General features: G+C 40.9%; 1 protein-coding gene across 4 annotated transcripts in view; it reads right to left on the bottom strand.

The window, feature by feature from the left end:
* GLI3 (GLI family zinc finger 3) overlaps nt 1–14,568 on the bottom strand; it is a 318,365-nt gene that overhangs the window by 300,126 nt on the left and 3,671 nt on the right. For all 4 annotated transcript variants that reach the window (XM_061414503.1, XM_061414504.1, XM_061414502.1 and 1 more), the window contains exon 2: nt 3,299–3,462. In XM_061414503.1, the coding sequence (XP_061270487.1) occupies nt 3,299–3,422 (124 nt within the window). In that variant the 5' untranslated portion in view covers nt 3,423–3,462. The remainder of the gene's footprint in view (nt 1–3,298; nt 3,463–14,568) is intronic.

Here is a 14,568-nt window from a genome sequence, read left to right as displayed (position 1 = left end):
TTCCTGAATAAGTGTAATGAATGCTTCATATGTTGATATAGGTTCTTAAATGTTACAAAAATCAATTTGGCTCCACATAAGGTACAAAACAGCTTTTCACTTGTGCTATTTTCAAGTTCAATGTCGAGGCAAATCCTTCCTTAAAATGTTGCTTCAGGTTTTTGAACCATACCTTTTGGTTGTGTGTATGTGTACATTTAAACAAAACATATGACTGTTATTCTAGAAGTAGATACTCAGCTGAGAAAAGTAAGAAAACAAATCTGTAAGGACATGCAGAGGAATGTGCGTGGTTTGGCTGGAAGGCTCCACAATCAGGAACAAACTGCAGCACATAATGGCTGGAAAAGTTAATTAAGTCAACCCTACACAGCGCCAATAACAAAAAGTTTTTGTTTGTTTTCTTTCACTCTTGAAATTGTGGGTGGGGGAGAGAAAATACACAGGTTATGTCCATAATATATCTTGGTATGGAACTTATTTTTAATTGTTTATTTACAAATCTCTAAATTTCACAGCTTTGTAAGGAAAGGCTAAGAACCCCCTGGAAACAGTAGCAATTGGTACTACATATAGTAGGATCTAAGCAATTTTCATATCCTTTTTGTGAACAGCCTCAGTAAAGGTATCCAACCACTTCTGAAATGTTTCAGAGAAAAGACAGAACTGACAAACAGATGAATGACCGTGGCAATGACAGTGTGCCAACCTTTAAAAGCCCACCTCCCACTAACTCTAAAACCCAAATCAAACCCAGACCAAAGCCCCCAGACTAGCTATGGGACCACAACTGATAGCAAAGGGCAACATGCCACCAGGTAGAAGCTGGCAGAACAAAGAAGCTGGGCCATTCCACCCCGAGCATGAGCCTAGTCCCATACCTCTAGAGGCTCTGAACTAGTTAGATAGTTAGAGGCCTCCTGCAGAGAAATTAATATTAAAAAATCATTACCATCATTAGCTTTGCCTATGTAAAGCCAACACAAGGAAAGAAGTTTATTTTCCTTCATTTTACTTTTTCTTGTCTTTAAACTTATTTGCTGGTTTCCTTGGAACCTTCCAGTAGGATGGATGTTTGCAAACACCACCTCCATTTCCCTTTATTTGATCAGCTCTTTATGCTATCCCAAAATAAAAAGGAGTAATTCCCTTACCAGAAATAGAACATTGGAAAAAATGGTCAGCGCTCACAGGGCTCTAGCAAGGCTATCATTCAGGCAGGAGCCCTGCAAACCTGACTAATGAGCTTTTGCCCCCAAATAGGATGTTTTACACCCACTTAGAGAGTACTTCAAGAACCCAGCCTGATCAGGGTAGAAAACCCATGGAATTCAGATTCAGTCAGTTCTGTGGTTATCTGGGACTCAAGGACTAACTTGTGTAAACTGTGACTACTCCTTCCCTGGCTACTCTTCCCCAGTGGCTTCCTGGCTGCCAGGGGCTGATTAGGTTAGCACTGTTCCCGGGCACCCGAAGGAAGTTAATGGGGACAACTCATGATCAGAGTGGCTCAAGACAAATGTGGCAGCACCAAAAACCTGCCCAGGATGCATTCTGGTGCCAGAGTGGCTGACTTGGCAGCACCTTCACCAAGGATAGCTCACTGTGGTTACTCTGCTGAAATTCACAGAAAGGACAGTGGCTTATGGAGGCTCCAAGTGGTGTGGCACCAGCTTCTACCCACTTACACACCTCCCCTGTTCTCACACACACTTACACACAGGCTCACCCATTCACACACACTCACACACACCACTAAAAAATTCCTATTAAAATTCCCAAATCACCTACACGGCATAGACTGACTCTAGGTCTGAAATAATAGGCATGTCCAATTTTTACAAATTCCAGAGACAAGAAACAACGGCCATGGGATGCTTTTTTAGGGAGAAAATATGCCTTCTATAATTCCACTGGAGGAATAACGCAAAAAGTTGGCTCCATTAAAATAAGCTCTAGTCTTGACTTGAAAGATCACAAATCAAGGAAGAAATAGAGACATTTTCTTATGTATGTAAAGTAAATTCATTATTTTAACTCAGATATAAATGGATCTCCCTATAGATCAAGTCAAAATGGGACTCATTAGTCAGTAGGTTTAACACCAGTCCCTCCCTTCGCCCACCCAAGCCGGCAGTGCACATTGCTGACACTGGGGAAGAGGGACAGGTGAGCAACACATAGGCACAGAGAGCAGGACCAGACAGTGCCACAGATCAGACAGGAAGGTGCAGCTTTTTTACTGGATGTCTGCACTTACAGCCTATGGTTCTGGGCTGTTAACCTTCCAAAGCAGATTCTGACCCTCCCATTTCATTGCATGTAAAAAGTTAGAAATCAACCTAGTCAAATCTTTCTTGGAGTAAATAAAACCCAAACCCACAGGGAGGGAGGGAGCAGGTTGGCTCAGTAGATCCAAATTCATTTACCCCGGTAGGCAGTGTCCAGGACTGGGAGAGCGGACTAGCCCATCCTTCCCAAGGACACATGGCAAAGCAGAGTGCAATTCATGAAGGCCAAGGGTGGCTATGAAATCTACAGAAAGCCAAGGCGCTGATGGTCTTAAAGCAGGGACAAAAAGCAAGGACGGGAAGTAAAGGTTACCATTAACTTATTCAGTCTGTTTTTACCAGAGGTGGGGTCTGGAATTTATTTTCAAGGCTCCATGCTTAAATTGAAATGCCTCTCAGCACTATGCTTAAAATATTAAAACATATAGCAAAGAGAAACAGTGGCTCTCTGTTATCTCTGAACGCAAATTAAAGACATTACCCTGCATCTCAGAAACTAGATGAGGCTCAACCTTCAACCACTACTGAAGAGCCAACCATTAACAGCTTTTAAAATCTTTTAGAGTGGACTCCTTAGGGTTTGGGGGGTTGGCAGGGGACCTTCTCACTAACTTGGACAAGACAGCGCTTGTGTCTTTTGTAGTAACTAATCACTAATTATCCTGATAAGTGGAGACTTCCGATGTGAAATGCAAAGTATTTTGAAGTCCTGCCAGAATCATCAAGATGATTTCCAAAATGCCAAAACAGGAACTTCCTATAATAAATAACCTATCACATTTACATCTCAAATTAGAAAATTTGGAAGAAAACATGTAGTTTCACTGCCAAAATAGAGATGCCTAAAGCTTGCCCATCCCAACCCCTCCCCCCACCACCTCCATTTATGCTCTTTAGCCTCTCAGAAAACAAACACAGGTCCAGGTGCAAATGCTCAATTCACGAGGAATGCCAAGCGCAGAACAGGACTGCAGGCTTGGCTGCAGGTAATCTCCGTGGCCGCTCACCATTGGAAGTGGTGCTGGAGGCCACGGCTTTCTCGCTGACATCTGGCCGAGTGGGGCATTTCACTATGGAATTCTCCACTTTCTTTTTCTCAGTGGTCGTCGAGCTCTGGGACTGGGCCTCCATGACGCCTTCTCATTCCTTCAGCTCTGGCAACCAGGAATCCCTGAAAAAAATCCACAACAGCACCATCAACCTCAAATAAGATGGAGGAAAAAAAATATCCCAAAAGCCACTTCACCTGTCACCTGAGGAGCATCAGCCCATTCAAAATCAGCCTAAGCATCAGCCTACAGCATCAGCCAATGTGACATCTGGACATCCCTTCCCCACAAGTTTTCTTACAAAAAGGCCTCAAAGTTCTGGTAACAAGCCAGTTGAATTCTGTCTACGTGTGCAAAAGGAGGACAGAGGCACTTGTCCATAATGTGGGACTTTTCCCAAAATCGTACTGGGCATTTCCTATTAAATAGTCTAAGTATGTCCATTTTCAGCTGTGATTATGGTGAGAAACCCAGTGTCACATTACTCCTTTCAGCCACATATCCAAATGTCTCCGACATTTATAAGAAGTTGGCCAACTTTATAAGAAAGGGAAGTAAGACAACTTTCTAAGCCAGGGACAGTTTTTAGTTATCAATTAGATGTTTTAAAGAGTGACTGACAAGGCCTTCCCTGCCATCCAGTGGTTAAGTTTTCACCTTTAAATGCAGGGGGTTGTGGGTTTGATCCCTGGTTGAGGAGCTAAAATACTATATGCCTCATGGCCAAAAAGCCAAAAGAAAAAAAAAAGAGAGAGAAACAATGTAACAAATTCAATGAAGATTTCTAAATGGGCCATATTAAAAAATCTTTTAGAAGAAAAAAAAGAGTGACCAACGGTTTCTCCCATCCAACTCTAACTCAAAGCTTTGAATCAGAGGACTCTGGTCAATGATTTTGCTTTCCTCACTAAGATATGTGAACTGCAATACACCTCTTAAGTCTAATTCATTCAGGAAAACCATATTCCTGAAGCTTTCTCTAAACAGCAGAACATTTCCATTCACTGGAGTTACGTTTTTAAAACGACAAGGTGACAGAACAACACACTCTGGATCCCACAGGAAAAGGCAAAAGATCATGGACAGCAAAGGCTAGAACCACTTAAGAAAAATTAAAACTCAGCTGAGGAGAGAAACCGGAGAAGGCAATGGCACCCTACTCCAGTACTCTTGCCTGGAAAATCCCATGGACGGAGGAGCCTAGAAGGCTGCAGTCCACGGGGTCGCTGAGGGTCTGACACGACTGAGCGACTTCACTTTTACCTTTCACTTTCATGCATTAGAGAAGGAAATGGCAACCCACTCCAGTGTTCTTGCCTGGAGAATCCCAGGGATGGGGAAGCCTGGTGGGCTGCCATCTATGGGGTCGCACAGAGTCGGACACGACTGAAGCGACTTAGCAGCAGCAGCAAAGGCAGGGCAGTTAGTCTGTCTTTCACTGGTGTCATTCATGTGATAACCACCCCAGCTCATCATTCATCAATTTTCACTCTGTTTGGTTCATGTTTCTTTTTTGCAGTCATGATCCACATCAACAAAGAATACAAGAAAAGACAAGTCCCCTCTCTACCATGTTTCCCTCAAGTTATCTAGATTGTGGGCATTTCTTCCATGGAGTCATCTGCCTATCTTCTACACTGAGCAGATACCACTGTGTTCCATCAAAACAATTAGTGAAATAAACTAGGCAACTTGGTCATGGACTAAAAGTCTTAAAGAAACAGATGGAAGATTCTTAGTCAAACTTAACTCACATTTGCAAGGAACTGCAAATACTTTCTTTATAGTACAAGAAATTCATAATAACTAACTAGAAAAGCTGACGGCCCAGAGGCCTCGTGGCCCGGAGCAAGGGCTCTTCCAGTAATTTCTACATCTTCTCCTTGATTATCCACTGGCATTCACTGAAAAGCACACAAGTTATTTAAGAACAGCTTTTCTAGAATAAAAAAGACAAAAAGACACCCTAGGTTAAATTTACATATCAATTATAAGATCCACTCCAAATTCAGAAACATTATTCAAAGAGCCCAACAGATCACAATAGTGAAAGACTATAGGCCTTCTTTTCTGAAGGTTGCCATGGTGCACAAGTCAATGGGTAGGGCCTGACTGATGTCCCCTGGAGCTGGTAAAGAAACCACCTGCAATGTGGGAGACCTGGGTTCGATCCCTGGGCTGGGAAGATCCCCTGGAGAAGGGAATGGCTACCCACTCCAGTATTCTGGCCTGCAGAATTCCATGGACTGTATGGTCCATGGTGTCACAAAGAGTCGGACACGACTGAGTGACTTTCACTTTCCCTCTCTGTCACAAGACGGTGTCACACGGTGGGACTTAACCTTGGGGGTAGTGGGGTGTCCAATCTTCTTTAAGGAGATGTTAAAACTTATGGATCCTCTCCCCCCAGGATATCCATTTTTTTAATAAAAGACATTTAATATTTATTTTTCTTTATTTATTTGACTGCACCAGGCCTTAGTTGTGGCATGTGGGATCTAGTTCCCTGACAAGGGACTTAACCCCGGCCCCTTGTTTTGGAAGCTCAGAGTCTTAGCCACTGGATCACCAGGGAATTCCCCAGAATAGACTTAAACACACAAAAAACTGTCCATTTGATTTTCAAGGGATCACAGGCCCTCCAACGCGATCAAGAACCCTTGAAAGAGAAATTCTCAACCATCCCTTCTAGCTCTACCAAACCCAGAATAATTCTTTAAATTTTTTGAATGCTCCCCCAAAATTGATTTATACTTGATCTTAGCCAAAAGGCCAAGCAGGGATCTAAATTGATTTAAATATCATGTTTAAAGCATGCAATTAAAACCATTCAACCTCATCCACAGCACTGTTTGGGGGTAGTACAAGCGCCATCTGAATCAGCCTTGTTTTGTTTCAGTGAAACATTCAGAGTTGCCAGCCTAACCCCAGATGCTTGGAGGTGGCCCCTGAACCTCTATTTCAAACAGCAATGGTGATTATCAAGATCACTGAACTTGCAGACATGTTTTTGTTCACCACTCTGTACTCAATGCTGTGGGTCCTCATTGAAATCTTTGCAGACTGGATGAACTAAAGAATGAAGTGCTGAATTCCAACAGACCATCCCAACCACCATCCTAATCAACTCTGCATAAGCCTGGAATCTTTGCTGAATGTCTGTCTTCTCCTCTAGACCCTAAACTCCATGAGGACAAGTCCCTGGCTATCTCCTCACCACCTCTTACCTGTAAGAGTGTTTACTAAGTAAATACACAGTCCAACAATGATCCTATGACTCAGTTCATCAGTCTTTAATCTTAATTGCCACTGACTTAGCTATGTATCTTTTCTTTTGTAGCCAGTATTTCTTTGTAAACTGGAAAATTATGTAAAAACTAAAAACTTTAACAGGAATATTTAATCAATCAAAACACTCCATTTTCAACCATTTTGGATAAACAGGCACTTATCATAACTGTTTCCCTCGAAACACACATAGAGTTTTATCAGTGCAATCTGGATGGAGTTTACTGATACCAGACACAGAAATCAGCTAATGGAATAGGGAAGAAAAAAAAAAAAAAAAAAAACAAGAGATGGGATTCTTGGTAGGAATTCAGTTTGTCTCTTCCTTAGGAGAGGAAACTAATTAATCGTAGTGAGGAGAGGAGTCACCAAAGCTCCTTGACAAACTTGGTTTTTGTGGAGTTGTTGGTTTTCCCCCAAGCAAAGGACTTCATTTTAACAAAGCAATAAAAACCCTCCAAATACTCATCACCAGAGAGAGGCTCCCAAGAAGAGGTAAAGCCCCAGGCACTGATTGAAATCACACTAATTAATGGTCTTGGAGAATACTAATTTCTCCCCCATCCTCCTGTTCAAAATGGATTTTTTTAAGAAATAGGCCCTTGGTCACTCAGAAGTCTACCCCCTTCTTCTATTTTGACAACTTATTTTTGGATCTCATTAGTTAGTAATTAATTATTTAAAAGTGTGGTTTATGCTTGGAACCGGGCTATAAAAATGGCAACTTGCCAAGGCAGACATCTGCTTCCTGTATATCCCTATAAATTATATCAGCTTCTTTTAACTGATAAAAACCCAACTTTGTCTCTGTCAGTTACAAAGGAGAAAGTTTTCACATTCGAGACTCTCACACCTCATCAAAACTCTGCCTGAAGAGTTAGTGAGCAGAAAAGAGTCTGCTTCTAGCTGTGGTCGCAATGTTTTCATAGGATGTTCAGCCGAGTTGGAAAACTCAGTCCTCAGCCCTGAGATAAAGCAAAGCATGAGGTACAGAAGTGACCAGTAAAAATTCCTGATGGAATCCTAAAATACACACAACTAGGGCAGCAGCCTACAGGACTCCTTTTAAAACTTGGCATTTCTTAAATAATAAAGTAGAATTTATTTAGAACATAACTCTGAAGGAAAACTTCAGTTCTGCTTCACTTCAAAGATTTTTCTCTGAGGAAAACATATCACTGGTTTTTAGATGTGAATGAAATGCGACTTTTAGACCCAATTCCTTTTCTTATAAAGTCAAACTGTTCTCCTTCAATCCTTTTCACCACTGCATTACACACAAGATTTGCTGGCATGCCCCTTGACTCTTTATGCTTAGGAAAACAAAAAATAGAGAAGGAAAGAAAAACTATCTGTAGATGATGTTTTGAGTCCTAGCAGCTTGGGTATATGAAAAAAAAAAAAAACGAAGAAAAACTCCTCTAATAGGCCTACTAAAGCTTGAAGTTTCATAGGTAAATGCAGGAATGAAAATGCCTTCTTGCAAACAAACAGTCCTGGCTTTTCCCCATTCAACTATCTGTCCCCGATCCTTCTGTAATTTCCCCGAGGCCTAAACCCAGAGCACAATTAATTCCGGACCCTCTTTTAAACCTCATCTGTTACTAGCAACCTGCCCACAGGTGGGTCTTTCCTTTCTAAATTATAAATCTTAACTTGCATCAAAAGAAGACACCGTGTCCTGGAGTCACTGACCATGTGATGCTGCAGCGCACATCTCCACTGGAAAGTCGGCCAAAGAAAAGCTGCAACATGTACCAGTTCGGAGAATGGGGGAGGGGGGTCTGCATTGGAAATAGCACATCCCCCACCCGACCAAGCCGCAAGGGTGACCCTCCCTTTAGAGTGGCCACTTGGAACTAGTAAAAAAGAAACTTTCATCTTTGCAAAGATGTCATTTTGCATTTATATATATATATATATATTTTTTTTTTTTTTTTTTTTGAGTAAGCAGTGGGTTGTGGTCTGTGCCGCCTGGGAGCGCTTGCATCTTGCGCTTCCACACCGGCTTCCCTTCTGTTCCCTGCACGGTTTCAGGGTCCGTGTCCTCGAGCCCCGGCGGCCTCTCCATTCGCGGTCTCAGATCTTGCCGCCGCGGCCTCGGGGCGCCCGCCTCGCCATAAGTTCCCTCCCCAGCGCGGTAAGGCCCGGCCGCGCAGCGCTGGCTCCTTGGAATAGGCCGGCTCCACTCTTATCCGCCTTTCAGAAGCGTCACCCCAGCGAAAGGGCAGGCTAGAGTCCGGACGATCAGAACCCCGCAGAGCCTCCGCAGCCAAAGGAGCGGCCCTCCTCACTCTGCATCACCCAGATCACCCGCTCCCGGGGAGGATTCGAGAGCACTGGAAAACTCTGCACAACTGCTCCGGCAGTATCCCCCACAGACACTGGTCGGCAGCGGCCCTGAGTGCAATCACATGGCTGCTTCACCGACTGAATTCAGGGAGATGCAACTTTCTGGGCACTTGGCAATGCAATACCCTGTGTGTCGCTCTACATTAAAGGACTGGGGGACACTTGACATCTTCAAGAAACCGCAGTGGCTGGGTGCTTCACATAACCAAACTTCTAACTTGCTTCAGAGGCTCTTAACCCGGTTCCAAATGTGTTCCTTCATCAGCTGCCCTAAACCGATGAGGTGTGTGAGTGGTGAAGGGGCAGACCTATCTCATGGGCTTTCTGTGTGACAGTCCTCAGTGGAGTTCCGAACTTCAACCACGAAGCTTTATATAATAAATGGAGAGCGTGAAAAATCACCATTCTGCCTTTCCCCTTGCAGATCTCTGCAGTGAACCCTGGAATGCACACACAAGCAGGATTCTGTGAATGAGTTAAGTCCTTAAAATGTTAAAAAAAAAAAAAAAAAAAAAAGAAGCACCATTGCTAAAATCAACATTTGAAATGATGTTTGAACTGTATAAAATGACCTTCTAATCGAAGGTGAAATGAGACAGTAATTCTAAACTAATAATGCATCCTTTGTGAACAGCAGACTACTTTATCGGTTTCCCTAATCCAGCTGGTTTATTTTTCAGTGTCCTGAATTTGGGATTTTTTTTTTCTTGATGCATTTAAAGATTTAAAACAAGTTAAAAGCCTGATTAGTGGCAACCTGATCAGTTTCTGATCAGTTACTGCCAAGGCAGGAAGAAGGCATTCTAGGAGACAGGGTGCTTTGAACAGCATGGCGGATTAGGCCTTCAGTGAGAAATTATTCCCTTCAACGCAGGGAGCTCTTGCTGAAGAGAAATAAAGCTTTCCTCCAGAGAAAGTATCTTTACTTATACCTGTCCATATGTTTATAAACTGAATGATCTTCCTAATATGCTGTTTCAAAAATCCAGAAGGAGCCTGTGTAAGGATTTCTAAGGTGTTTCCATCACATCACTGAAAAGTGACATTTCTCCCACCTGTATTACTTACTAGCAGATTAGCGGCTTCTTCAAGATGCTAGTCTTGGAACAACCATTTAGGTAAAATTTTCTATTAAATAGTTACACCTTCCTGTAGCATTCAAATTCAGTTCCTGAAGAAAATGGCTGCTCTAGGAAAACTTATTTTTAAAAAATCAAAAAGCACAAACTAATACCGATTTTAACTTTAAAGCAATTCTGGAAGTGAGGAACAGCATGAGTTTCCATGAGCAAAATTTAGGGAATTTGAAACATGTCAGTGGGTTTCATATAATCATGCATTATAGAAAATCTCTTATAGGTTTGTAATATGGTTGACGCTTCCTGGCACTCAAGATATCTTTCTGAACTTAAAATCAATTAGATATGCATAACCTCTGTAACACACCAAGATTTTCCAAAATTCCTATGGCTTCCTCTCCCTTCCCTGTCTGTAATGTCTTTCTTTCCTGTAAGCTCAACTTGGTAAGTTCTTAATGAAATCTTCATGAATTTTTAACTATAACATTTTTAAATGTGCAATTATTTTACATTTACATGTGATCATATTCCCCCATAATTAGGAAAACCAAAAGCCTTAACTGCAAATAAGAAAGCTCCTCCCTGTTCAAGTCACCAAAAATGGTCTTTGGTAACCTAGAGGTCCCCAAATCTGCTACCTATTTTTTTCAGATCTATCTTTCCCAGTTTCTGAAGCTCCTAATCTCAGATAAGCAGTATCCATGATAGGCCTACGCAAATAGAATTACTTGAAAAGGGAATGGAATTACTCTAAGGGAAAATAAATGCCTGTCTATGGATTAAGTGAGTTTGGTTTTAGTAGATTAACTACATCTCAACTTTTTAAAAAGCCATATATTTAACTTCAACTATTGAAAATCTTATTTGACATGAAGTCATCATTGCTACTAGCATTAAAATCACAAATGACGTTTTGTATGCCGGTTTTCCTTTTCTGCTATGTGTACTTAAAAGCAAAAATGGTCTTTAAAAGGAAAGACCATCAGCTAATCTAACTTTCTCAGATGTTTATGAGAAACATCTGAAGGATAAAGGTCTCTATTTAATACTTGTTAGTTACTGTTTCTGAGTTTTGCAAAAACTTTGAAACATCAGGCCAGTGTACTTTGGTTTAGGTTTGAAGGAAGTGCCCTGCATAGCAGGTGCTATTAAGGAATGAGCTGACACCCCCATTTTCTGTGAGTTTGCTGGAGACAGACAAGCTTCAGACAGAAAAGGAGATCTATAAGTCAGTTATCAGTCTATAGATCAGCTAAGCTCATGAAAACTGTTATTTCCCTTAAACCTACATATGTCACAAAAAAACAGCACGACTGATCAAAGATGCCCCTTGTCTCACTTCTCTAAAGTTTATAGGAATTAAAAGTCTTCAAACAGTTTCAGAAGGAAAAAAAATGCTAAATTTAAAAATCACTCTAAGAGAACTTCTATAACTTTTGGTGCCCAGAATTAAGTGTGCCTTGACAATCAAGCTTAAGGGGATAGAGTCCATGTTCTATGAATAAGAATTTACCTTTAAACCATCACAAATATGGGGCTAATACCTGCTAGGTGTTAAAATCAGCTTGGAGATACCCCAAAGGTACTAATTTTTTCGGTCTGGTACTTTAGCCTCTGTACTTTAGCCTCCTGATTTTTAAAGTACAGATTCTTGAATCTTAATTGCAATGTAAAAAGCACAGTTTTCAAAATTTAAGGATTTTAAAATCACAGTTTACTCAGTAATAATTTCTGAATTATTCCTGATCAGCTCAGCCTATAAACTACAGAATTCTTCAGCTGTCTTATTTTTCACCTCCTGCCCACCAATCATATACAGAACTGCCAATGAAAACTATACCAAACGATGCCAAACGATGCACCCTCCCAATGAAACGCCCTGGTGTGGAATTTCATTGGAACCTCACATTTCAAACAGCAGATGTTGTCCTGAAGTGGCATGGCCTGGTCCATGCTCCATTCAGGGTTCCATACATCTTAGTTCATTTAGGCTTCATTCAAAAAAAGTCTCTTGAGACTGAATTATTCTTTTTCAAAATATCACAAGATGAAATCAAGAATATGGTTTCACTGCCTCATTCCTTCATTACAGCAATTTGAGAGTTAGTTTTCATCTGAATTGTGAGTTTTCAGTCTCTTTTTGTAAAAACCCATGTAACATACAATTCTGGAGTATTTTTAGGTGTTTTACACCATCTCCCCCAAAAGTCCAGGGAGCTAAAGCTGCAAATTTCCACAAGAAAATTAACAAATAGGATGTCACACTGGGTTCTGAAGGTACTTCCAGAGACAGATTTAAATAAAATGACACTTAGTTCCTATTATTTAATTTCATTCTACAGCATAAAAATCACCCAAATACACAATCAGATGTTTAAAATATACTCCTGTGTCACACACACACACACACATATCACCTCACCTCCCTTCCAAAAAAAAGGTAAAAGCCCACTAGCTGTTTGAGGCCAGCAATCAATCCAATTTACTGCAGGTACAATTTATATGTACACTGCATGCCACAACAAAACCACAGTGTGATGCCAACAGGGCCCTTAAGAAAGTTTTCCCCTAAATCTCTGTAAAGAAGCTTTAAAAGAAAGCAAGGATTACAGTCAGCTAGAAGGTAGGGAGGGGACTTACCTCAAACCCAGCCAAGCGGAAATCAGAGCAGTAATTCTACAAGTCGACAGAGTACACTTTCAAAGCTATAATGGTGTGAAGAAGTGCTGGGCACCATGGCCTGAAGGCAGCGCTAATACACTGATGACTGATGGCGGGGCCCGGGCAGACAATGAATTTGGGGCTTGAAAACTAACAGAAACCATGCAGCACTTTGACAAATGGGCTTTCACAATTTCATTCATTGAATAACCTTTAAGCACAAAATTGGCTCGAGTTCTCCTGGGAATTATGTGACAGGTTGTTGGACGATGATGTAAGTATTTTCTTTTTTAATTATGACTTGTATGCAAAATGCAAAAGCACCCTAACATGAGGACACAACCTTAAATGCTGCAGATGCATGTGTGGAGCTCCACACAATATTGCCTTTCAGGAGGGGGGCTGGAATGTCCCAATGCCACCTTATTAACTAGGTAATGGCCTGTTCATTCAGTTTCTTTAGAGAGCCATAGATTTTCTGGGACGTTTTGTCGGATTGAAATATACACACATGGAACAAAAAACACTTTCACATTAAAAAAAAAAAACAACAACCTGAAAGTGGTCATGAGTAGCTAAGTGTGGCACTAAAATATAGTGCATTAGAATTACAAGTAGAAAAAGTCTAATTTTAAGGTGTGAGGCAAAGGAAAAGTGCCTTGAAACAATTGAGACACCACATAAAGTTTGCAGTCGAATACACTTGCCAACACAGTTAACATTCAATTTCTTTCCAACGGCTCCCCTCCCTCTTTCCCTGTAAAACTAGCCCTTCGATGGAAAAATCATAATTTTGGCAATTTCGAAAGAGAGCATGAAATACCCAGTGTCTCTAAATTAACAAGTACCACTTACTCCAGGCAGCATTACCTTTAACAGCTTCTAAAAACTTAAGAAAAGGATCTTAAAACAGGAAGCTTAGTGAGCTCATAAAACTGTTGTTGGAGCCAGGAACACATAGCATATTTAATCTGCAAACTGTGAGAGTCTACAGTGATTTCAGCAAGATCTGAGGCATGCCCTCAAGGTTTGCTGGGATCTGGGATTAGGGGGTTGATAAGAACCTCTACTGCCCATGGACATGTTTTTCTTCTGCAGTTAAACACAAATGCACAGAGACATTTGACTGCTGCTTGGCGTTACTGCTCAACTTATAAAAAAGCTTTGCAGCTCCTTTTGCTGTCAATATATCAAAGTTAAAAAAAAAAATCATCAAAGTGTGAAATTTCATTTAAAGTCTTCGCCAGTCTACAGCTCTATTTCACAGGCCCATCAAATAAAAGTAGAGATGAAAAATACACTGAAAGTGCTTGAAAAAAGTTTGTGGTGCTCCCCCTGCCCTGTTGTTGTTTACTCTGTCTCCCTTTATTTGCTTTGAAACTAGAACAAATCAATTTTCATCTGGAAAAATGACAACAGGAAGTGAAGGGCAGCATCTTCTAGTAGCCTTTCATGAAAAGACAACCTGAAGTCATTATTAGAGTAGAATCTTATACTTACCAAATGAAATACACACACACACAATTTCTTCTACAGTCATGTCAGCATTTTAATTGACTTTCATGATATAAGTTGGCAGAAAATTTCTTGAATCTTCCAAAACAGATCAGACCGACTACAGAATACGGATGCCAGCAAAACTAAAACCTCCTTCAAAGAATTTTTTAGCTGGGGATTTACAACAATTGCATAAAGAAGAAAAGGCTGACTTTTAAGATAATCTACTATAGTCTAAAAGCATTAACATTCCATTACTAAGGTTTTCTTGAGGATTTCATGACTCACTGATTCACTTTTCCTTCAAGACTGGTTTTTCTTAGTACACTACTGTCTTCATATAAGTGAGTG

This window comes from Bos javanicus, chromosome 4 (genome assembly GCF_032452875.1).
Source record: "Bos javanicus breed banteng chromosome 4, ARS-OSU_banteng_1.0, whole genome shotgun sequence".
Taxonomy (NCBI): domain Eukaryota; kingdom Metazoa; phylum Chordata; class Mammalia; order Artiodactyla; family Bovidae; genus Bos; species Bos javanicus.
Note: the sequence above shows the minus strand (reverse complement) of the source record. Positions and strands in the feature narration are given on the sequence as shown.